Source organism: Nicotiana sylvestris, chromosome 8, assembly GCF_000393655.2.
Source record: "Nicotiana sylvestris chromosome 8, ASM39365v2, whole genome shotgun sequence".
Lineage (NCBI taxonomy): Eukaryota > Viridiplantae > Streptophyta > Magnoliopsida > Solanales > Solanaceae > Nicotiana > Nicotiana sylvestris.
This window is the reverse complement of record NC_091064.1, coordinates 207,398,499-207,424,667: the sequence shown is the minus strand read 5'-3', so window position 1 is coordinate 207,424,667 and position 26,169 is coordinate 207,398,499. Positions and strand designations below refer to the sequence as shown.

At 34.3% G+C, this 26,169-nt stretch overlaps 1 protein-coding gene across 1 annotated transcript; it reads left to right on the top strand.

The window, feature by feature from the left end:
* Positions 1-14,298: 14,298 nt before the first annotated feature.
* LOC104229938 (amine oxidase [copper-containing] gamma 1) lies at positions 14,299-17,691 on the top strand. Its single transcript, XM_009782670.2, has 5 exons — positions 14,299-15,573; positions 15,846-15,965; positions 16,060-16,497; positions 16,887-16,984; positions 17,399-17,691. Exons 1-5 carry the CDS (start codon positions 14,299-14,301, stop codon positions 17,607-17,609), a joined length of 2,142 nt encoding a protein of 713 aa, XP_009780972.1. The 3' UTR covers positions 17,610-17,691.
* Positions 17,692-26,169: the final 8,478 nt, after the last annotated feature.

The following is a 26,169-nucleotide window of genomic DNA, read 5'->3' as shown; positions in this document are numbered from 1 at the left end:
GTTTTGATTCAAGCTTATGATTATGGTCATGGGGCGGTGGAACGAATCTAACTGGCCCAAAGAAATAATGTAGTATTCTGCACTCCTTGGCCTTTGTATGAGGTATGTAATCCTGACTTTCTGGCAAGAAGTATTCCAGAATATATGCACCCTGTTCCTCATTCCTTGACTCTTCAATTGGTTCGGATGACTCTATTTCCATATCATCATCCAAACATAATGTGGAAAAATGCTTGGAGTGTGGACCAATGCGCTCAAACACATGAACTTCAGGACTTTCAACATCCTCAACATCAATGATACTAGAGTCAACAAAATTTATATCCTCAAAGTCCTTGGCTGGCTCTAGTCTCACTTCTTCAATATTGACATCCTCAAATTGTAGTTGGCTAGGTTGTTGATGTTCTACTCTGACCTCCCCAATTAACACCTCAAAATCATGCTCTTCTTGGCTACTATCCTCAATATTGGCTTGTTGAGCATTAAAAACTCCAACCACTTGACTCAATTGAGCCCCCAACTTGCGAATAGTTGCCTCTTGCCTTTCTATATGCAATTGTTTTTCATTATTTTGTTTCAGAAGGCACTTTAACATATCCTTGATCTCCTTCAGGTCTGCATCCCCAGGTTCTTTGTTCCTGTTAACTTTACAAGAAAAGGTAAAACCATCATAGTAAGGGGTTGGGGGAAAATAAGAAATATAAGCACAACCATAAAAATGACCATTTTTTACCACCACACACATCACACACATTCCACAAATAAGATTGAGTTGGTGCACATAAATCGCTCTCAGGAACGTTTTAAAATTTTGCCATGGGTGGTTTCCTTCAGAATATGTATGGAGATCAATAATAGAATTATCTACACCTAAATTTCCATAATTCCAAGATATTACAAAAAATAAAAATAAAAGCTCAAACTTGAACACTAGCAATATATACAACTACAACTACACCGTTAGTTCCCCGACAACGACGCCAAAATTTGATCACGCCCAACTCTAGTCCTAAAAAGGATAAGCGGTCGCTGCAAATATAATCCGGTTTAAAAGTTCGGAGTCGAATCCCACAGAGAACTAAGGCTTAGCTATATCTAATTAATATCACTAAAAAGACAAGTTTGAACAATTTTCTAAATTATAAAGATTGAGATTTATATTTCTAACTAATTAACTAGCAAATACTAAAAAGCGGTAAAATTATCAACTAACGAGACAAAATGTTAGAGACTAAATTAAGGAGGTCTAGAGTTATGATTTCCCCCAATTGTCGGAATCCTTCTAGCTATGTTCCCTACAATTTTGCCAATGTATTTTCTACTGACAGTGAGCACTTTAGATGCCGTAATTCTCTCTCGAGCAACTACAACAATTTACTAGACATATTCTCTCGAACTATACTAGTTGGCTTTATCTAACCGCTCATTATGACCACGTAAAGGCTTTGTTATTTCTAAACCTGCCTTTAAACCTACTGTATTGATTTCTCACATACGTTAGGAGTGACGTTGTTCAACAACTACCTAAATATGTACTATCTCTCGAGCAGTACACACTAAATAAGCACAGTCAATTGATGGCCATTCAATCAATAACAACAAACACGTAGTTGAACAAGTAGAGAAATATAACGGCTCAATTATATAAAACATAACAAGAATTTATCCTACAAAAGGTTCCATCAAAACCCTAGATAACAAATTAGCTATTCATAATAGTTTGTAAAACTATAATACTAAAAGTCATAACCAACAATGAAAAAAATAGGAAGAGGAAGGAAAAACTCGTAGAAGAATTCCACGCCTTGCTCCTATTGTGTCTCTACCTCCTTAGGTCGAATCTGTGTCAAAAGTATGTCCAACCTCCTCAAAATACCGTTTTTCATGTATATATACCAAGTAGTATAGGGACCAAATAATTATACCTTCTCCTATGCGAAAAAGGACAATTTTTCAGGTATGGACGCTCGCGGTCCGGGCGCGGTATTTTCCCAGTGCACTGCCTCAGTTCGCGTCCAGGTCCACGATCTCGATTTCGACTATGTTTTCACCCTGTTTCCTTGGAATTTAGAAAAACATAAAACATAAAAGTTGTAGCCCTTTGAGTTATCTTTCCAACCATATATTATATTGCCCAAATGGAGTTCAGAACAAAGAGTTATGTCTATTTTACTAGATAATGCATAATATGACTACTCGAGTCTTCATTTGTTCTTAACTATCAAATTTGACCCCTGAACTCGATCTCAACTTAATTCCTTGGGCTTTTACTCAGATTTTAAAGCGTCAAATCACTTGAATTCATTCCATAATATCTATATAGCTCGAAATCACTCCTACAAGGCATAAAACACATAGTTAGTGCAAAATACTAGCGATTAAAGCTCAAACTCAATTAAAGTGTAGTAAATTAGAGTGTAATAAGCGACTAAAAAACATAATTATAGCCTATCATCAGGAGACGATCTTTCAAGTGTTCAATTTCGGAGGTAAGTCTCAATTAATTTTGTGTGGAATAAGATTAGTTTATGGGTAAATGGGAATTTCGGGTAATTCTTTGTGATATTTGGACAGGGAAAAAATGTTCTTATTGGGAATAGGAGGATGATGAGCTTCCTTCTAGAATCGTAGAAGTGATTTGCAAGTTAAAAGGAAAAAGATAGTCTTCGACATGAAAAGAATGTTTTGCAGCGAAGGATGGTCGATCTTGAAAATTATGTGGCCGAAGGAATTGAGAAGGTGAAAGAAAATGATGATTTGAAAAAGAAAGTTGTAGATCTTGAGAATTTGCTGGCAGTTGACGTTGGGTTGATTCAAAAGTTAAAGGATAAAGTGTTCAAGCAATGGATTGTCATTGGAATATCATGGTGTTGCTTTGTTGGTTTAATCTCAAGTTGGATAATCTAATGTGACTGTCATGGTGCTGCTTTGAATTACTTGAAGTTATCAACTGTTGAACTACTTGAAGTTGCAATATTTTGAAATTATGTTGGGAATGTAGTTGTAATATTTGAACAACTTGAAGTTATTTTCCTTTGCACGTCTAGTGTAATGTTGAAATGAATGTAGTTGTAATGTTTTCTTCTATCACATTCAAACAACTTATATGCTAATAAAAGTGCATTCACATTCAAACACGCCTTTACCAAATAAGATCACATCATTCAAAATTAGATATGATAATTCATCATTACCAAAACATAATTGTTCTTAACCATCAGGTGCTTAACCAATGACAAAAAATAAGATGTAATCAACCACTTAATAGTTAAGATAAAAGAACTACCATATAGTTTAAATATCCACAAAACAACCATTAACTACAAATTCACTTAAATAGAAATATCCGAATAAGCTGTTGCTCCTTTTCCCTTCCTTCCCATCACCTTCAGTTTATTTTTGCGTTGCATATGTTTGCAACTAGTTGGATGTCATAGATGCCTTTCCTTTCCAAGTGACCTTCTTTGGTGAGTAAGGCAAGTTGGTTGGCATTGATGCACCAGTGTGATCTCCCTTGAACTGAATCCTTGTTGTCTCAGTTGTGCTTTGCCTAGTCATTTTGTTTTGTAACCTTGTTTGTGTCTCAGAAATAATCATTGGCCTCAATGGGGGGGGGGGTTTCTTCATGCTCAATCTCAGGACCATATGCAACAGAAGTTTGTGTGGCAGAAGTTCTACCTTGGCTGGAAAACACTAATTGCTGGAATTATTGTGTGACAGCTTGAAATGCATTAGACTCATCTTCACTTTGAAATGCATCAGTCTCTTCTTCACTTTGAAATGCATAAGAAGTTTGACTGTATGCTGCTCTTTTCCTCACTTGTGAGCACATTCTAGCATCAGGATCCTGCCATGCCAAGATTATATGTCAATTACAATAATGTAACTGAAAGTAGATAATAATTATGAAAAGCTTTACCTTGTCACATGTTCTTGCATTGTGGGTTGTTTCGCCATATTTGCTACAAGTAATCTGACCTCCCTTTCTTGAAATAGTTCATATTCCCTTTCTTTTTTATACCTCATCAAATTCCCTGTTTCTTTTAACCTTGGGCCTGCCAACAAATTTGACAAGATCAAGTGGTTCCATGGCTTGTGCAGGAGTAACTTTCCAGAACTTTGAACCCTCATAGGCTTCATCTTATGTTGATATGTTAGCAAGTAAGCATTCTCACTATAACACCAATTCATTTATATTAGAGGATCATACTTCTTGTATATCAAAGCCCTTATTGTATGAGGGCAAGGAATACCAGACAAGTCCCAAAGCGTACAAGTACATCTCTTTTGCTGGAGATTGACTATGTGTCTATCCTCACCTTCTGACACCTCATATCCAATGTTATTACCAAAAACCACCTTACAACCTTGAGAAATTTGCCTATAATCAATAAAGAGTTTCATACTTTGTGGACTGTAATTAACAATCCAACTGCTCACCTTAACTTCAGTAGCAACCAACAATTCCATTATTTTTACCCTAATTTCTTCCAACACTTTGATGAAAGGCTTGCTTCTAGCCTCAAGTATCCAAGCATTGAATGACTGAGTGAAATTATTATCTACCATCATGTTCTTACACTGAGTATCAAGATAAGCTCTACACTAAAAAGTTGGTGGATATTGCAACAGATCTTCTGGAGCATCCTTAGACAATTCTCCCAATTTTGAGAATTGATCTATAAATTCTTTCTCATAACTACTCCAGGAATACCACTACATTAGTTTTTTCATTTCACTACTTCTCCATTTTTTACACCAATTTGCTTCAATATGTCTCATACAATATATGTGATGTGCTTAGGCAACACAGTCTTCACTGCATCTAGCAAATCCTATGATATCAAAGAACAAAATAACAAAAATTAGAGAAATTCATAAAACAAGGAGAACAATTAAATTTTAAAATGCTATAATAAACATTACCTTCTGCATATTAGAAATAAATGTCATCTAGTACCATCTTTTAGGTCCAAATACCTATCAACCTCTCTATAAACTAGGTCCATGTCCTACTATTTTCTTTATCAACCACGGCCCATGCCAATGGATAAATTGGTTCATAACATCTTGATCGATGGCAAGCAACAATTGACCTCTAGCCATTCCTTTCAAGAAAGTCCCATCTAACCCAATAAATGGCCTCAAACTATTTTTCCGACCTTGCTTCAAGGCATAAAAATAGATGTACATTTTAAGGATTCTTTTTTCCTGCCAACAATGCCTCTTTTGATATGTTTATGATAACATCACTTCCAGGATTACCATCCCTAATTTCTTGGGAATATGCCTCAAGCTTCTTGTAATCATCAACAAAGTTGCCTTCTAGTTTTTGCCAAGCCAATATTGTAGCCCTCTTCAACTTCCATTTGGAGACATTTAACATGTGATCATCCTCTAGTTCTACTTTCATATCCTTCACCTTAAATTTTGGGTTGTTTTGGATTTTGTTTTTAAAGTAATGAGCCAATGTAGAAGCATCGGCTCTCTTGTTCACAGAGGCATCATCACACGTGTGGTTTGGATTTAAAGTCTTGATTTTAAACCCATTGTCGCGCCCCCTTTTTCCCTATGTGGAGAGAAGTCTGGGTTCCGATGTTCATGGAGGAAGTAACTCGTTTCTTTTTGAGAATTGGGTATTTGAAGAGTCGCCACCTAATGAATTATGGTGCATTAGGGCACCCAGAGTGATTAACTCTTGGATTGGTTTGCATTAGCAGAGATTTAGGTAAGAGCTCGAAATAACCTTGAGGGGAAGGTGTTAGGCACCCCTTTCGGTCCACAACGGTGCGTCCCAGCCGAACTTATACTTATGAACTAGTCCATTAATAAATAAATAGTTTTAAACATATAATTACAAATAAGAGCAGGTTTCGGACATTACATGACTCAAATAATGAGACAAAGGAAAGGCTTAAACAAATTGTATACACATGAAGAGTAAAGGGAATTTAGGAAGGAGGGTCCTAGGTTGGTTAGCCTACAGGATCACCCCACGCAATGTTCGGTAAACACTCCTCAATGAGGGGCTACACGTGACATTAGTGCGTAGTCATCATATCCATATCTACCATTCCCATCCCTTAGCGGTTATTAAGCAAATGTTATTTAGCGATCTCTATGCGTGTTGTTACACGTCTCTTCTTAATGGTCCTGGAGGAAATTAGGACCTCTACCTATAGGCAGTTCTAGATAGACCCCTAAGGTTTAAAGGATAAAATACTAAGGTGACAAGCAAGAACACATAGGACTTTAGCAAATAAAAGCAGGAAGGAGCAAATAAGAGGCTCAGGTTTACCTCCGCAGATAATGTATGTAAACAGCACGACTCAAACACAAACAAGGGCAGTATTATTAAATAGGACCAAAAATAATTAATGAAACCAAGAAATGCTTTTGAAATAATTTGTAATGCAATTTTTATAATTATTTATTGAAATAAAATGCTGGATAAAATTAATAAAAAAAATATAGGAAAATTATGAAAAAATATCAATTACTATTAATGCGTGATTTTGAAGCTATATATGTAAATTTAAAATATTTTTGGAAAAAATTGGGTATCAACACCCATGACTACCCCCATCTTTGGAGATAAGACAAACAAATGGGCAACCATCTTGACATGTATACCTGGATCTAGTTGTGTCACTTTTCTTAACTACCAAAGCTTTCTTATTAGCAACAGAATAGAAATTGATGACCTGTCTTGCTTCATGTATATCCTTAAAGGTCATACCTAAGTATAGATCCATATAATTTTTTAATTTTGTACCTAGATTTTTCCTCCTCTCTTGGTTAAGTATTTCAAGTTCCTCAGAATTATATTCATCATAGTCATATGCACCAAACTGAAACAAATCATCACTTTCTTCACCCTAGTAGCAACTTCTACTTGTACATCAAGATTTTCAGTATGTTCTATGATATTTAAAGCAACTGTAATAAGCTCAAGGTCATCCCTATCAACAACAAAGAACTTTATAACCTTGAATTGAGAAGAAGTGAGAAGTTGAAGTGTCTTAATTCCATTATCATTATTAACCACATAATACTTGCCGGATGAGCCTTACACTAAAAGTTGTTTAACTTCGTTCAACCCTAAATTGATGAACTCTTCACTAATGTCTCTAACAGATAATAAATCTGGATTAAAATTAGTCCATTTGTCGACTAGAGAACCACTATAAAGTAACTGAGGTAAAAGAACTCAATGACCCCCATAGTTGAAAATAATATACACTTTATCAATCATCATTGAAGGAAAGCACATGAAAAAAGGGGATAAACAAACACATATGGACCATATTAGCTATCGATAAATGACAAAAGAAAACGACTTAAAAAATCATAAAAGTAAGATACTAAATCGGGACCAACAAACACCCAACATAACCATAAAAAGTCACAGCTTTACACATAAACTATTATTTTCACACAGTTATTGTACCAGAAATTAAAAACAACAAGGGTTTTCAGAACCTTAAACCCGATGTAGAATAAAGGAGTTTAAAAATTAAAAACGAAATTATAAAATCTACTGACCTTGATGTTGTTATTAAATCTCAGACATCAATTTTCAACCAATCTCTCCTCGCAATTATGTTCAGCAGTAAAAATCCTAGTTGAAGTGCGGTGAAATTGGAGAGGGATCGATCGATTTTATCTAAGTATAATAGGAGAAAGTGGGAAAGTATGTATATAAAAATGGGGTCGGGTAAAAAGGGGTGTGTGTGCGTGTGTGTGTGGGGGGGGAGGGGGGTTAGTAAAAAAGGGGAAATTAATTAGTTCATTTAGTTAAGACACGTGGAACACTTAAATCTGTATTATGCTAAAGTAAGGCATTAGCCTAGAGGGGCAATAATACCACGGGTTGGATAACGGTAGGGACACAGATAAGCTCAATATTTAATGAAAAGTATTTGTGCACCTGGGCGAAGACTACAGGGGCATTTTAGGTCCTTTTCCGATGTATATAAGTTAAATAGATGGAGCAATATTAAGCGGATCTACCTTTTGAAAGCAGATGCAATTTCACCTAATTAGTTTTGGTTCAAATTGTATACGTATTTTTCGCATTTCCTTAACACTAGAAAGATTTTGGAAGCACCTTTGTAGATGAGATCACAAGTGATGGGTACCAATATAGTGTGTAATAGTACAAGGGTTATCCTCTTTTCTTTGTTACCAATACCAACAAATAGCAATTAAATATATATATATTAGTTATCTGTATTCGTAACATAAATTTTGAAAACAGAAACAACAAAAGACGTAAGTATAGAAGAAGCAGAAATTAATCCGAACTCATTGAATTCACAATGTTTTTTTTAAGGAATTTAATCCCATCTTAATATTCGATGTTTAGGATTATTTCCTCCTAGGATAGAATGGATTACACATATTATGCAGCGGTACTCCAAACCCCAGTATTTCAGCAAACACAAATGGCAGCAACAACCACACACTTGCTTTTTATTGTTTGAAAACAATGCAGAAAGAAGGAGAATATTTCAGAATTTTCGTTATGAAATATGAGGGAATGGCTTGGTATTTATAGCCATCATGTTGAGTTCAAACGAAGAGGTGCAAAGATGGCTTTTCGCGTAAAACTGCTATAACGAAAATGGCTATTTACGAAAAATAAATCGAAGGGAAACTTAAATTACCGTTACAGAAACGGTCGATTTGGATTAAATATTAATATTATTAATCAATTAATCAAATCATTTGACCAAATTCGAAGCTGAGTGAGCGACAATGACGACGGTGCGAGGCTTGCCTCTTTTTCAACTCTGTAAGAGCTAGAAGGGTGTGTGCGTGCGCGCGTGTATATATATATATGGGAAATAGATGAGAAAATGAAAATTTTGAATTTCCCTCCTTTATAAAAAAATATTGTCGCATATATATATATATATAGAGAGAGAAAGAGAGTGAGAGAGAGAGAGGGGAAATTCAAAATTTTCATTTTCTCCTTTATTTCCCATTTGTATGCGATAATATTTTTTTACAAAGGAGGAAAATTTAAAATTTTCATTTCCTCCTCTATTTTCCGTTTGCCCTGGCTTCCAACGTGGAAGACACAAAAAGGAGTTAAGAGGATAAGCCTCAAATATAATTTATTACACTGGTAATGTAGATAATATTTTCTCCATTATAATATATTATTAATTTATTGTAGTAGCTAAGCTGCTTTAAGTTTTACGATAACAAATTTGATTTTTTATGAATGATTGTGGGTAATCATCAGTTTTTTAGATAATTTGATTGTGTAAAAATTATTCCACACCATTAGTATACAGATATTAAATTAACTCGTAGGGTATTAGGTGAGATGAGCTAATAAGGTGGGGTATGATAAGAAGTGTGCTCCTCATTCTTATGAGATATCGTCAACGACAAATCCTAATATTTTGCAAATACAATGAGGATTTTTCAGTCTATGTAAATCAAATTGCTCATGGAGTATTGTATTGTATTGTACTATATGGTTTTGGTGTATACAATATTTGGATAGATTGTTTTGTTTTTTATCATTTCATGATATTATGTACCAACAATATGACGAATAAACTTGCAATATTATAAAAAAATAGTAAGGTATGGGGTACTATTATTATATAAAAGATAGGGTAAAGGATAAATGTAATTTTTAAATAATAAAAAAGTGCAAGATGAGATAAAAAAAAAAAAAAATAACGCGACCACACCAAATCGGTCGTTCCAAAAAGTGGCACTTTTTGTCGTTACGTAACGACATATTAAATGATGCAATAAAATTTAAGTAACAATCAAAATTGTATTTAAAGTAACAATACGACACAATATAACATGTAACAACCATCCAAATAAGCTGTTACAAGCAAAAAAAAAAAAGATTTGTACTTAAGCCACTAAGCATATTAGTTGCTTTAATTCATTTTTACAAAGTAATAGTTGAATTATTATTGATGTTTTACATAAAAAGTAACGTAATTCTTGATTCAAATGATATTAGTGACATAGTAATCTTTTTTCTTTTTAATAAGTAATACTTAGTATTATAGTGAAAAAGTAATCGTGTTGACAACAAAAGAAAAAGCCACGCTCTTCTCCGTTAATTCTCATTACAATGATAATGACTTTTCGAAAACTGAAAGCGTAAGTTACTTAAGGTGATCATGATACATGCAGCCTCCATCCCTATCATTACACTACAAATAAAATCTTCATAAGCAAGCAAAGTTATGATGGTTAATTACACAATAAGTGAGGCTTTATTCCTGTTGTAAGCTTTAAGTCCAAAGAGTTATAATATACTCTTTAATGGGAATATGAATGTGATGCGTATGACGGTGGACAGGTCAAGTAGGATTGATAAGTTTTTAGGTTGATAATCTTCTGACAATGGGATCTATATGTCACTTCAGGCAAATCATACATCGGAATAAGACAAAAAAATGAAGAGTTTTATAAGATATAACACAAGTTTACATGTTATATTTATTTTTAAGCTCAATAATTATGTAGCCCAAAAGACAAATCCGTGAGGTCTGCTAGGGCAAAGCAGAGAATGCGTGCCATAAAGTTGGGTCATGACAATAAACAAAATGATCAATTAATCGCAACACAGATAAATCTTTATATCTCATTTAAGTATACATGGATTTTGCATTACCAGTCTAAGGTAACTCTAGTGATAATTAGCCAGAATTGGATTACTATCAAGTGAAATTCTTAATTAATTGGGAGATGTGAGATAAAAGAAAAAAAAAACATTTTGAGTATAATTTTATATAGTTCCCTAAATAGTGAACTGGGAATAGAGAGGGTTATTTTATGAAAAATACCTAGAAAATTAGTTCTAAATATTTTGGTTTTAAAATTATTTTCATTTATGATAAGTCAAAAAGAAAAGCAATCGAAAGAGAAGCTGATTTTTCAATAGAATTTTCATAACTTTACATACAAATCTTCCTGATTAAACATTTAACTTTTCCATTTAGAAAATCACATTAGCCTAATAAAAAGAATTCCTTCTTCTTTTATGTGCAACAATAGAAAAGAAAAGAAAGTCAAATAAGGCATAAGCCACTTTCATATTTAAGCCACCAATTCCCTTTTTCTTTATTAAGAACAACAAGCAAATTCAATGAATATGTCTAAAGATAATTCTACGAATCCGATCTGTTTTCTTTTGGACGTCGATATTTTTTTTCCAATGTCCATGTACTTGTTTGTGAAACTTATAATATTTTGCGTATTTTTTAGGTAACTTCAAAGAGAATTACCCGCATTAAAAAGTTAACGGCCTATTATTCATTACAAAAAATATAGGAAACTACCAGGCGTATCCATTTATAAGTAGCTCATTATAAAAATTGGTTAATTTATAAAATATTACTAATATTAGCCAATTAGCTATTTGTAGAAAAAAAAGGTCAAATTTTTACTTTCTTTTGAGTGAGTGCTATTAGATTAGATTTGGTACATATTAAGGATCTTGAATCTCAGTTTTGGGATAATTTGGTAAAGTTTTGAGGTGGTTTGAATTGAAAATTCGAAGTAAAAACTTAACATGAAAAAAAAATGATATATGTATCACACCGTGTATCAATTGTGTATAATATATGTATCATATTTGTATTAATTGTGTATCACATGTATACCTGTGTGTGAGATACATGTTCGATACATGTGTCGAAGAAGTATTTTTTGAACTCGATTTAATTACGAATTTTGATACAAAACAAGTCCAAATCACCTCCAATCTTCCTCAAAATTTGTGTATTGACTTATCTATATATTTTCAATGAATTTCAACCATACCCATTGAAAAAGTTTCTTTTTTGCTTAGATTATTAGAATATTGTATTTTTTTTTGTATTTTATCACCTTATTTGCTACCTCATCCATGAAATTTCCTTAGTGTCTTGCATCTAATGTTGCTAATCACGCTTAAAAAAGTATGGAAGGTGATTTTTGCATGCAATTCTTTGATAGAAAGAACTTTATTTTTATTTGGTTTTTCAATTTTTATATGTGCTTGGTTAGTATGGCTAGAAGTTGGTAAGTTGAAACTTATTTGGGACATTTGTGTAAGTTACCCAAAAATATAGTTATACAAAATATATATAGGTGTAAATTCTAATTGGAACCCACACCTGATTAACAAATTTAAAAAGGACAAAATTGACTAGATGAGGTCGACACATGTTTTACTTTTCAAATTGGGTTCTCGGTAGAGCAACGATTGCGTATTGTATGGAGAAGAATGTTCCTTTTTATAAAATATTTTCTTGTAAAAGAAGTTAGTAAAGATCGTTTTCTGATTATTTTCCAGTAATGTGTTGGGTCTAGAAGTCATTGTTGTATGGTAATCATATACACAGTGCAGAATAAAATGAATATATAGGGCTCGTTTGGTATGAGGGGTAATGAATAATTAATTGCAGGATTAAATTTAAGAAGAGTTTTTCTCATATTTGGTTGGGAGAAAATTACGGTATAATTATATCCCGAGATTAGTCTAGGATTATAGCATTTTTTTTATCCTCATGAAAAGTGGAATAACAGATCCCGGGATAATTAATCATGTGATAACTTCTTTCCAACCAAAATAGTGTTTTGATGATAGTATTAAGTGGGCGTTTGGACATAAGAATTGTAAAATTCCAAAAAAAAAGTGAAAAAAATTTTCAAGTGAAAATGATATTTGAAAATTATAGTTGTGTTTGGACATGAATATATTTTTGGGTTGTTTTTGAAATTTTGTGAGTGATCTGAGTAAAAATTTGAAAAGCAATCAAGTGAAAATTGAAAATTTTATGACCAAACGTTGATTCTGAAAAAAAAAAGTGAAAAATTTCTTATGTCCAAACGGGCTCACTCGAAACCACAAAAAGAGGTGACTGAAGTAAGTGATACGGAATAATAATTGTAATTTTGCAAACTTCTGTTTAAAAATGAAGCAATCATTTGTTCAAAATCATTCCTTATCTTTGAATATAGAATTAATAGTCCTCCTTGTTTGTCATACTAGTGCATTTTTAATCTCTTCCCTAACTGACCGTTATGTTTAGCAGAGGAGCTAAAATAGCTCAGTTAGGGCAGAGACTAAAGGTGCACTAGTTCTACAAATATAGAGGACTATTAATGCACCACGCGAAAAAAATAGGGATGACTTTGAATCTAAAGGGATTATTTTAGGCCTTTTCACATTCACGATACCAACATACTAAAAAGTGTACTACTCCTATTGCTTTTCAAATGAATAATTTTTAAATTCATACTAAAAATACCCAACAAAACATATTAAACGTACGGTAAAAACTTAGATACACCCGGCATTTGTACCAAATCAATATACTTTACCATGATAAATTAAAAAATTAAGTGAAAAAGCACATTAATTTATCTATGATTAGGTGATAAAAAAAGTATGCAGAAGACACATGTCATGCGATCTCTATTTTGATAAAGATATCGGGTGCGGACAAATTTTTACCCCGACTAAACCAATTGGCTACACGAGTAGATTAATGCATGACCTCATGTGGAACCTGATGTCTAACCCAACACCAGTTGATGGCTCTCCCTTTGTATTAATTGAGAGTCACAATTGCCACCTGCTCTCTGAGGAAAGTCTTTTGAATACAACGTTGCTCTTTTGAAATGTTCATAACTTGCCAGTTGCCATATTTGATCGACTCGATTATGTCATACAATACTTTTTTATTTGGCTAGTAACGATCAAATTAAGTTCAGATGATATCATCTGTATTAGAATATTCAGCAGCACCGGATAAAGTTCTACGTTCGACACTGGATTATCATTGGCGAATTCAGGAATTTTTTTAAGGGTATTTAAACTTGAATGAAGTAAAAAAAAATCCCAATAAAGAGTGTTCGATATATGTTATGTACCTCCAAAACTTAATATTTTACCTATTTTCGACGAAGGATGGTCAATTAAGTAAATGCAGCTTCGTCCCTGTGGTTAACTGTTTTATGTTTCAACTAATTCTATTTATTCATAGATAATTACTTATACTTATTACATCTTTTAGGTGATTTGACAGTAATTCTTCCATAATGTCAGTGTATAGAAGTTATTAATTAACAGCCATATCATTCCACATTTTAGAAACCAATTGCTGTGAACCAAGCCAAATAGCATGGCAACCCCCTCGCACTCTTTACTAAAAATAGCTTTAGATAAGTCATTTAAAATTTCTTTTTCCAAGATTGTCAGCACATGACTTTCTATTTTTAATAAGCCATCCCCTAGGTTAGTGTGTTTGAGAGAGAGCTCCAATGGATTCCTCTTCACTCTTTCGCTTGACTTTCTTCTTCTCCATTGTTGTTTTTCTTCTTGCAAATTCATTGTTTTTTAGCTCCAAGACCTATTTTCAACCAACTTCTAAGACTAGGAAAACTAAGTTTGGTTCAATTTTAGAAACACCAATTTTCAAAGTCAACAACACTTTTGATAGCAGCCCATCACACCCTTTAGATCCACTTACTATTCAAGAAATCAACAAAGCCCAAATCATTATTTCTTCATATAAGCCTTTCTTAGGTTCTTTTCCTTCTATTCGTTCTTTATCACTAGATGAGCCTGAAAAAATTCAAGTCTTAAATTGGAAATATGGTAACCCTCTTCCTCCTAGAAGAGCATTTGTTATTGCTTGGGCCAATGACCAAGTTCACTTGCTCATTGTGGACTTAAACTTGGGCCAAGTTATAAGTCATGTACAAAATCCCGGATCGGGCTATCCACCGATATCCATTGATGATGTTCGGGTTGCTATACGGGCCACATTGTCCAATGAAGAATTCAATAAATCCATTGTCGCGAGAGGAGTTAATTTTTCGGATTTGGTTTGTACTACGCCATCTTCGGGCTGGTTTGGGCCCGAAGAAGAAGGTAAAAGGATCATGAAAGTTCGATGTTATTCGAGCCAAGGTACTCCTAGTTTCTATATGAGGCCCATTGAAGGTCTCGTAGTAATTGTTGACATTGACAAAGGTGAAGTTATCAAAATTTTGGACACAAGTCCAAAAATTCCAATTCCAAATGGTGAGAACACGGACTACAGATATACGTCACAAGACATGCCTCCACAAATGGAACCACTTAATCCAATCTCAATAGAACAACCCAAAGGCCCAAGTTTTACTATCGAAAATGGACATAACGTTAAATGGGCCAATTGGGATTTTCACCTAAAGGCGGATCAAAGAGCAGGAATAGTCATTTCTAGAGCTCGAATTCGAGACTCAGAAACTGGTGAACCAAGAAGTGTAATGTACAAAGGATTTGCTTCAGAATTATTTGTGCCATACATGGATATTGATGAAAATTGGTATTTTAGATCATATATGGATGCTGGTGAATTTGGGCTTGGGGCAACAGCAATGTCACTTGTGCCACTTAATGACTGTCCAAGATATTCCTATTTTATGGATGGGCTTTTTGTTACTGCTGATGGTAAGCCATTTGTTCAGCCCAATATTATTTGTGTGTTTGAGAGATATGCTGGTGATATTAGTTGGAGACATTCTGATCTTCCCATTCATGGTTTTGAGGTAAGACTACATATTTTCAAAAAGGATATTTGTTTTGAAGCCTATGAATTATGAAAACTATTAAAGAAAGATAACTTTTTAAATGGGATTTTTACACAAGTAGCCATCCATATTCATCGTGTACTCTTTAGCTATATACATAGATTATACATTGATTATACATGATTATACACATATTAAACATAACTTATACGTATATTATATCTCCACCGCCTATTTTTAGTTTAAGCGATTGAGTGGGCGGCTAATCAGATTAATTCTTTTGGTTACAGGAGCGAATAAGAGAGTCAAGACCAAAGGTGACCCTTGTGGCTCGAATGGCTGCATCGGTTGGAAATTATGACTACATTTTCGATTGGGAATTTCAAACTGATGGTTTAATTCGTGTTACGGTAATTACTTGCTTACTTAATTTTATACAAACTCGTGACACTGCAGTTCGAATTGTAACTTCTTGACTAAAAAGTTGGTTAAATTTATAAATAGGTTGGCTTATCTGGAATGCTAATGGTAAAGGGGACTCCACAAAATAGCACAAATGAAGATGACATATTTGGGCCATTAGTTTCAGAGAATGTGATTGGTGTGGCCCATGATCATTTCATCACATTTCATTTGGATATGGACATTGATGGCCCAATTAACTCATTTGTAAAAGTTGGTCTTGTGAAAGAAGAAAATCCATCAACAAAAACACCAAGAAAAAGCTATTGGAAAGCTAAAAGGCAAGTAATTGAGAAAGAAAAAGATGCTCAAATTAAGCTTAAGCTTTATGAGCCATCTGAATTTCATTTCATTAATCCTTTGAGGAAATCAAGAATAGGAAATCCAACAGGGTACAAGATTGTTCCAAAGGGTAATGCAGCTAGTTTACTTGATCTTGATGATCCACCTCAAGTTAGAAGTGCTTTCACCAACAACCAGGTATGAACTGTGCTGGAGATATATTTAAGTAAATAAAAGTGTGTTTTTTCTGATGATTTAAACTATCAGATAAAATGATCGGGCACTTCGACATGGTATTAAAACATGATGAGTTCTTATCATTTCATCGAAATAAGGTTATTAAAAGCTAAAAGTTAGCTTTAAGCTTTTGTCCTATTAATCGAATTAAACTGTTTAGAAAATATTGGTGTTATTATTCTTGTTGTTATGTGTGCGGACTCTCCAAATGTTGTCGCACACGTGTCATATCAACCAATAATATAGTCCTTTTGGAGGATCCGACACGTATTCTGTGGCATTTTCTGAGAGTCCGAGCAACATAAGTTATGTTACTAATACTGCAATTAACATTTGTTTCTGAATGATAGATATGGGTAACTCCATACAACAAATCTGAACAATGGGCTGGTGGGCTGTTAGTTTATCAAAGCAAAGGAGAAGACACACTTGCTGTTTGGTCCAACAGGTAAGAAAGATATGGTAGTAGTTTCTTGACTAGTTAAGGGAGCCTTGCGTAACTGGTAAAGTTGTTGTCGTGTGATCAGAAAGTCACGAATTCAAGCCGTGGAAACAGCCTCTTGCAGTTTTGCAAGATAAGATTGCGTACAATAGACCCCGGCGGTCCGCTTATTCCCCGGACCCCGCACATAACAAGAGTTTAGTGCACCGGGCTGCCCTTTTTAACATTAAAAGCAGCTAAATCACTATCTTAATACATAAACTATTATATCATCAAGCTATACCTAACGATATAAATAAGTCATGTAAGTTAGTTAGAAAAGGATCGCTATCATTTAATTTGGCATAGAAATGAAGGGAAAAAACTAGGCCAAAATTATTGAGCTTATGATAATGAAATCTTATTTGTTTTATTTGACAGAAATCGTGAAATCAAAGAGAAGGATATTGTACTGTGGTATACATTAGGATTTCATCACGTACCATGTCAAGAAGATTTTCCAGTTATGCCAACTGTTACCTCTACCTTTGATTTGAAGCCTCTCAATTTCTTTGAAAGAAATCCAATACTTAGGGCCAGGCCCAATTTTGATGAAGATTTACCTGTTTGTCGGTCCACTAATTTAAATTAATTTCTCACTCGGTCTTTTTTTTTATTTTTTATTATTATTAAGCTAGAGGTAGGGGCTAGGAGAAATGGAGAAGCGGATAATAAGGTAGGGAATTAGACTCTCGCCAACAAGATGAAAATTGAGATAGCCAGCTAACTGAGCTACTAAAATTCTGCATTAGTTTCCCATTCACACATTAGTTAATATTGGTTTTTTTTTTTAATTTTTGTAAAATATTTCACCTTTTCATTTTTGGTGAAAGTTATTAATAGTGGATGCAAATTCTTTTGCACTTTGTAGACCATCCCATACGAAGGAAATATTTTCTGTGTGTTAATTTTTGCTTTACGTGTAAAATGTGTTTTAGTGATTCGTTCAGAGGCGGACCCAGAATTTGAAGATCGGAGGTGTACTTTTGAATTTAACCAAAATCTGTTTTATATAGAGGGTGCCTTCTACTAATATATTACTATTTTTTAAAGACATATACATATATACATAAAATTTTTGCCGAACTTTACGAGTGCCGAAAACCTCTCTCGGTATAGCATATGTCCGCCTCTGGATTCAACTATGCTTCTGATTTGGAGAAGCTTTTAAAGGGCCAGCCAAATAAACTTAAAAAAAGAGTTTATTTGAAAACAGTAAGTTAACAATATCAGTAAATATTAGAAGTCACCTGAAAAATGTTTGAGGGAGTTCATGGATGGGTAAATAGTTACCTACATCGAATATGTACACCAAACAGATAAAGCTACCCGTATTAATTAAACTTCTAATATGAGAATGGTCCCTTTTTGTTTAAAATAAAATTGTTACTGAAATAAGATAATGTGACCGACTCTTTCTCAAAGGTCGCGCATAATAAAAGTATTGTCAATTGGGTTGGTGACAAGAGGGGAGGGAAAAACCTATACTCCATCCCAGAGGGCGGACCAGAAATTTAATTTTAATGTGACGGATATACAATATTTTGTTTAATTAGTACCCTTTTAGCGTTAAAGGTGTCAAATGATTTAAATTAACTATTTTCAAGGTATATATATATATATATTCACAAGATTTCTGTCGAAGTTTACGGGGTCTAGTGATTCACAAGATTTCTGTCGAAGTTTACGGGATCTAGTAACACCTCAATATCAGCCATAGGTCCACCTCTGCTCCATTCAGTTCACTTTAATTGATCTCTTAGTTTTTTTTTTTTTTTGTGATACATAATATTTAATTTTTTAAAATATCAAAAAAGAATTAATTTTTTTCCCCCAAAAACTCTTGGAGTATCTTGGAAAGGAGTGATATTTATATTGCATATTATCACTCGACAATGTGTTGAGCAATGGGAGTTGGCATTTATTTTGCGATGCACATATCTAAATGATCGGATTTTAAAAAGCGTTGCTCCCTCCGGTCACAATAGGTCACAATAAGTGACCATTTTATCTTTGGAATATTTATTAAGGAAATACGAGTTTCTAGAAAAAAAATATATTCACTAAATTAACCTTAATTAATTGTTACCTTGACATATTGAAATATGTAAATAAGAGTAAATTTTGAAAAAATAAAATTAATTCCTTCTTGATTATGTAAATGGACACTTATTTTGGACCAAAATAAAAAGGTAAAATGATCATTTATTGTGGATCGGAGGGAGTAATAGCTACAAACCGACCAATGACCATTAACTTGAGTTAATTTGTAAATGAGTAGCTAATAATAAATGCTTCGCGTTATTGTGTGGGATAACGACAGAGTTGGAAACTACTTCGTCGATCCAATTTAATTGATTTTTTGACCTTTTTTAATGATTCACAATATTTGATTTTTTCAAATATTGAAAAGAAACTAATTTTTTTTTCAAAGTTGCCCTTGGAGTAGAGAGCGTAGGAGTATTTGTTGTATTTTCAATAAATAAATTAAAATTAATATGATCAGTTTCATTGTTAATTAATGCTAAAAGAGAATTTTTTTTATATGTGTAAAAATAACCAAAAAATCAATTAAATGATCGGGAGAGAGTAGATCTTAGTATTAGCGATAACTTCACTATGCTTTTCTCATACTCAAAGTTTCCCTTAGTTACATCATTAATTTCCTTTCATTGTTCTTTTGTTTTTTGTAGTACTACTTTCCCCCTTTCGGATTATCTGTCATGATTCTCTTGTACAGGTTCTTTAAAAAAAAATTTAATTAAAATGGAATTTTGACTATTTTACTCTTATTCATGTCTTAATATTCGATATTTCTTCATTGATATTTAAACAAATTGAGGTATTTGTAGTCTTCAAGAATAATTTATTACTAAGGGTAAAAAATAAAAAAAGGATAATTAATTTTGTCTTGAACTATTAAAGTGACAAATAATTTGATACAATTATTTATAGTAATCACGACTGATAATATGAGACGTAAGAATATTAAACAAATAACAACTCTTGTAACTTAAAGTTAATAAGGACCACTTTTCTGGTGTTGAATTAATTTTGCATCACTAGTTCATAAGCATCTCATTCACTAATTCATAAATATCTTTTCCTAATCAGACTTTCCTCTCCACATACATATTCATGCATGGATTTCCACAAATGGTGGAAATCGAGATGCAACTTGGTCATTTGTGGATCTATGCAATTCGTTCCCTTTCGGAATCTAGAAAAAACATATACTACCAAAATATCGTCATATAGCTCAGATTCCATTATCGGAGCCCACCAGGCCACCACTAAATATTCAGTGTCTCATGACTCCAAAAAGTATTACGTCAACCTATTTTTTTTGGTTCGTTCCAAAACGAATGATCACTTTGTAAATTAATAACTTAGCTTAAACTTACAATTCTATCCTTAATGAGAAACTTTTATAATCATACAAATACTTTGGGCCCTTTTTTGACTTGTTTAGGACCACAAATTTCAAAAATCTTTATTTTTTCTTAAACTCCGTGTCCAGTCAAACATGTTCACATAAATTGAAACGGAAGGAGTACTATTAACCGAGTACATATATTATTATATTGCTGAAGCGCGCGCACATATATATATATATATATATCAAATATGTAAGTATTGTGACGCTTTCTCTAAGATCTTAGTATTATGACGCTTTCTCTAAGATCTCTTACTTTGTCATATTTCAATCTACTTTTCATAATTTTCCTCCTTTTCTTTCTTCCTTTTTTGTTAATATTTCACATTTTCATTTTTTGGAGAAAGTTAACAGTAATGAGATGTAATTTTTTTTGCACTTCCTTACCCTCCACCTGCACCTTGCTTCTAATATGAGAACGATTTCTTTTTAAAGAAAGATTAATATAGTTATTGAAACAACGTAATGTGACCCGACTCTTCCTTAAATATCGCGCTCACGCATAGTAAAAGTGTTGTGTATTGGATTGGTGAGGAGAAGCTATACTTTACATATATATATATATTGCATATTTATAACTCGACAATTGTGTTGAAATAGTAATGATAATGCTCAGCGTTATTGTTCAGGGTTACAACAGAATTATAAACCAGATACCTTAATAGTAGTGATAACTTCAATAGGGGCGGAACTAGCATAAAGGATACGAGTTTGACTGAACCCATTTGCTTAGGTCAAAATCATATATTTGTTTTAAAAAATTCATTAAATACATACAAATTATTAATTTTATAGCTCGGTAACTTAGATTAAATACAATCCTAAACTCATAAAATTTAAATCTTGGCTCTGTCTTTGACCTTCACTAGTCTAGATCCGCCTCTGCTCATACTCAAAGTTTGCCTCTCATGAAAAAATAAAAAAATAGTAGTAACATTTACAAATCTTGTAATGTTAATTTAATTTGGATAATTAAATGAGTGGTTGTATCAGCAGTTCATAAACATCTCATTCACTAATTCATAAATATCTTTTCTTAATCAGCTTTCCACTTCATATGTTCATGGCATGGATTTCCACAAATGTTGGAAGTCAAGATGCAAGTTGCTCATTTGTGTAGCCCACCACCAATATTCAGTCAAGGACTCCAAAAATTAAAGGGATTGTTACCTAAATAGCCGCCAAATATAATATTTATTTTTCAAGCCGATATATATAGATTACATATTGATTATACATAATTATGTATATATAGAAATGACCAAAGCAGTACACATTACTGCTGAAAAAGAAGAAGGCATGCTAGTAGTTAAGTTGTTGCTCTCTCTGACTATCCGTTTTCAATTATATTTTCTTACTGATTTGCTAAAAAGAGAATGATATATTTATATATACAAAAATAATTTAATGTTAAATTATTTATTTTACTCCTAGTAAGAAGACTTTAAAGCTCTACAAATATTATAACGTATCTACAACCATAATTTCAAAAGTCTTCCTTTTAAAAAATCTAATAATTATCTTGAAGTATAAGAGTATTTATCTATAAGAGTATTTATCTATAGTACTTTTAACTCTCTCTTGTAAATGTGATGGCCCCTTGTTTTTAAATGAAATTCTACGTTCCAAGGCTTTAAAAACCTCTTTTAGTATAACCTCGATTTGCGTGCGCAGTCCGAGTGCGTAGCCGGAAAGCTTATATGTGAAAATCTGTGAAAAATGATAAATTTTGACGATAAAATGAATTAATTTGACTTCGGTCAACGTTTTGGGTAAACGGACCCGGACCCGTGATTTGACGGTCCTGGAGGGTCCGTAGGAAAATAAGGGACTTGGGCGCATTCCCGGAATCGAATTCCGAGGTCCCAAACCCGAGAAATGAATTTTTGAAGAAAATTATTTTCTGAAATTGTTTATAGAGTTTGGAAATTAATTTTGATTAGAACATGTTGGTATCGGGCCCGTATTTTGGTTCCGGCGCTCGGTACATGTCTTATATATGATTTAAGATGACTCGGTGAAGTTTGGTAAGAAACGAAATCCGTTTGACGTGATTCAGACCTTAAATGCAAAATTTGATGTTTAAGAAATTTTGATAAATTTCATTGATATTGAGGTTTAATTCGATATTCTGATGTTATTTTGGTAATATGAGTACACAAATAAGTTCGTGGGATATTTTTGAAGTTGTGTGTATATTTGGATTGGAGCCCCGAGGGCTCGGGTGAGTTTTGGATAGGCCACGGGGTGCATTTGGAACTTAGAAAAATTGCATAATTTTAGGTGGTGTGCCCAGGCCTGCAGGCTTCGCAAATGCGAAGGCTGAATCGCAAATGCGAAACCAGCCCAGGCCTGCATTGGCTCACAAATGCGAGATTTTCTTCGCAAATGCGAAGATTTGCCAATGTACTAGTGATCGCAAATGCGACCTATGTATCGCAAATGCGAAATTTTCGCAAATGCGAAAGTTCAGCATTTCTGAAGGGGTTCGCAAATGCGAACCCTGTTTCACAATTCCCATGTTAGCAAAGGTCGGGGTTCGCAATTGCGAACCCATGTTCGCATTTCCCATACCTGCGACCTGCAACTTTATACTTAGACGATTTTAAACCCATTTTTCACATCTTTTCAAAACACAAACTCTATTGGACGATTTTCCAAGAACAACTCTTCTTCCAAATCAATTGTAAGTTAATTTTAACTCATGTCCTTCAATCATTAACATCTTTTAACATGATTTCAACTCAAAATCAATGATTTTCATGAGGGAAATTGGGTGTTTTGGGTAGAACCTAGGTTTTTCAAAAATTAGGGATTTGGACCTTGATTTGAGGTCCAATTTCAAAATAAATTATATATTTGGGTTCGTGAGGGAATGGGTAATCGGATTTTGGTTCGAACCTCGGGTTTTGACCATGTGGGTCCGGGGGCAATTTTTGACTTTTTGGGCAAAACTTTGGGAAATTCATTCTAATGCATTCAAATTGATTCATTTAGCATTTATTGATGTAATTAAGTAACTTGTGACTAGATACAAGCGAATTGGTGGTGGAATCGAGGGGTAAAGCTATAATTGAATCGTGAATTGTGTTCGTGGCATCGAGGTAAGTGTTTGGTCTAACCTTAGGTTGAGGGATTAGGAGTTGTGTCCTATTTGCTATTTTCTTCTTGTTGAGTACGACGTATAGGCATGGTGACGAGTATCTATACGTTGGTGTCAAACATGACCATGCGTCTTATATTGTGATTTTCATGACTTTGTTGTATTATTCATGCCTTGGTGAAGATTTCTATTTGTTGTGTAAAGTTGTGGAAAGAATTGTGACCTATAAACATTGAGGAGCGTTGGCTCCAGTTGTATAATGAATTGTGAAAGTATAAGTGATAATTGAAACTCTAGAGTATTGGTTCGAGTTGTGAAGTAAAAGTGAGAAAGAGAAGAGATCATTATGTTGCCCCCTTGCCGGGCTATTGTTAAGTTGAGGTTCCCTTGCACTGTGTTCTTAATTGATATTACGGATGTTTAGGTTGTGATTCTTTGTGTTGGTGTTGTAACGAGTTTGGTTATAGGTGAGGTAGTTAGATGTCGTAACGAGTGCTGAGGTAGTTAGGTGTTGTAACGAATTTGGTTATAGCTAAGGTAATTAGGTGTTGTAACGAGTTTGTTATAGCTGAGGTAGTTAGGTGTTGTAATGAGTTTGGTTATAACTAAGGTAATTAGGTGTTGTAATGAGTTTGGTTATAGCTAAGGTAGTTAGGTGTTGTAACAAGTTTGGTTATACCTGTTCTCCCTTGCCGGGATGTTTGTTTCAATATTATTGTTCCCTTGCCGGGATTCCTTATGATTATTGTTGGCTTGTAAATGGGAGCGGGTGGTACGCCTACCACAAGATATAATGAAATGGGAGCGGATGGTACGCCTATCACGAGATAAATAAAATGGGAGCGGGTGGCATGCTTGCCACGAGATAAATGAAATGGGAGCGAGTGGTATGCCTACCACAAGATAAATGAAATGGGAGTGGGTGTCACGCCTGCCACGAGATAAATGAAATGGGAACGGGTGGCACGCCTGCCACGGGATATAATGAAATAGGAGCGGGTGGCACGCCTACCATGAGATATAATGAAATGGGAGCGGGTGTCACGCCTGCCACGAGATACAGGAAATGGGATCGGGTTGCACGCCTGCAACAAGATGTGAAAAGAAAGTGAAATCTGCCTTTGTTTTTCCTATTCTTGGTAGTGGTTGGATTTTGATTCCTTTATAGTTCTCTTGATATTTTGTTTTACCTGTTATTTCCCGAAGCATGTTTCCCCTCCCATTTTTACTTGTTTATTGCCGTATTTCTTTTCCGCTATATATATTTGAAATGCACAAGTTTATTTGGTAGTTTGGTCCTAGACTCGTCACTACTTCGCCGAGATTAGGCTAGGCACTTACCAGCACATGGGGTCGGTTGTGCTGATACTACACTCTGCACTCTTTTGTACAGACCCCAGTGTTGTAGACTTCGGACCTCAGTGAGATTGCTGAATCTTGTTCATCAGTCGACCCGAGGTAGCCCTGTAGGCGTTTGTAGGCCTTGGTGTCTCCTTTTATCTACCTTTATATTTCTTACATGTATTTCTAGAGATAGTGTTGTATTTAATTCTTTTAGACCTTTATTTATAGTATTCTTAGACCATCTGTGAAGCTGTGTCACCAGTTCTGGGTAGTTGCGACTCAAACAGTTGTATTAGATATTCATGTTCAGATAGCTTATTGTTTCTTTCTTCCGCTCGTGTTAAATTCTGCTATTTAAATGTTATTATTTTGAAATTGTTAATGAATATAAAATGGGTAAAAAGTTCACAGACAAGCTTAGTAGAGTTTGAGGGATCAGTACGGAGACGTTTGTATTTATGCCCCAGAGGCTACAGAGTTAGGAAAAGTTTCACTTTTATTCTTCCCTGTCATACGATTTTGTTCTCTCAAGGCTGAATTGAAACCTCTACTCTTGTCCTTTCGCGAATGGCAAGGTCATGTACCGCTTCTTCAGCCGAGCAGCAGCACAGAACGGTGATAGATCAACTATGTCTTCGGAGGCTTTGTGGAGGTTGGATAAGTTTCATCAAGCTCTTCACGACTACTTTCAGCGGTGCATCCTCTGAGGATCCTCAAGATTTTCTAGACAGTTGTCATGAGGTTCTCAGGAACATGGGGATCGTAGAGACCAATGTGGTCGATTTTGCTACTTTTCGCTTGTCTGGATCTGCCAAGGCCTGTTGGAGAGATTATTGATTGGCTATACCAGTTAGGTCATCAGCTTTGACTTGAGAATAGTTCACACAACTATTTCTAGAAAAGTTTCTCCCAATCACCTAGAGAGAGGCCTATCAGAGGCCGTTTGAGCGTCTCTAGCAAGGTTGTATGACTGTTACTCAGTACGAGATTAGATTCATCGACTTGGCTCATCATGCTCTTATTATACTTCCCACTGTGAGAGAGAGAGTAAGGAGGTTCATTGAGGGACTCATCCAGCTCGCTCAGTTATCTAGAGGTGGAGGTAGAGGTAATAGAGGTGGAGGTAGAGATGCTAGAGGTGGAGGTAAATGTATTAGAGGTGGAGGTACATGTACTGTTCTGGTTTGTGGTAGAGAAGTTTTGGTTTTATTTTGCGACGTATCTGGTCATGCATAGGTGATTCTATTGTGGTGGATCGCGTCTATTGTT

Coding starts and splice junctions, on each gene's coding strand:
- LOC104229938 (XM_009782670.2), top strand. CDS start 14,299: ATGGATTCCTCTTCACTCTTTCGCTTGACTTTCTTCTTCTCCATTGTT. Junction 16,498..16,886: donor GTGCTTTCACCAACAACCAG/GTATGAACTGTG, acceptor TCTGAATGATAG/ATATGGGTAACTCCATACAA. Junction 16,985..17,398: donor CTTGCTGTTTGGTCCAACAG/GTAAGAAAGATA, acceptor TTTATTTGACAG/AAATCGTGAAATCAAAGAGA.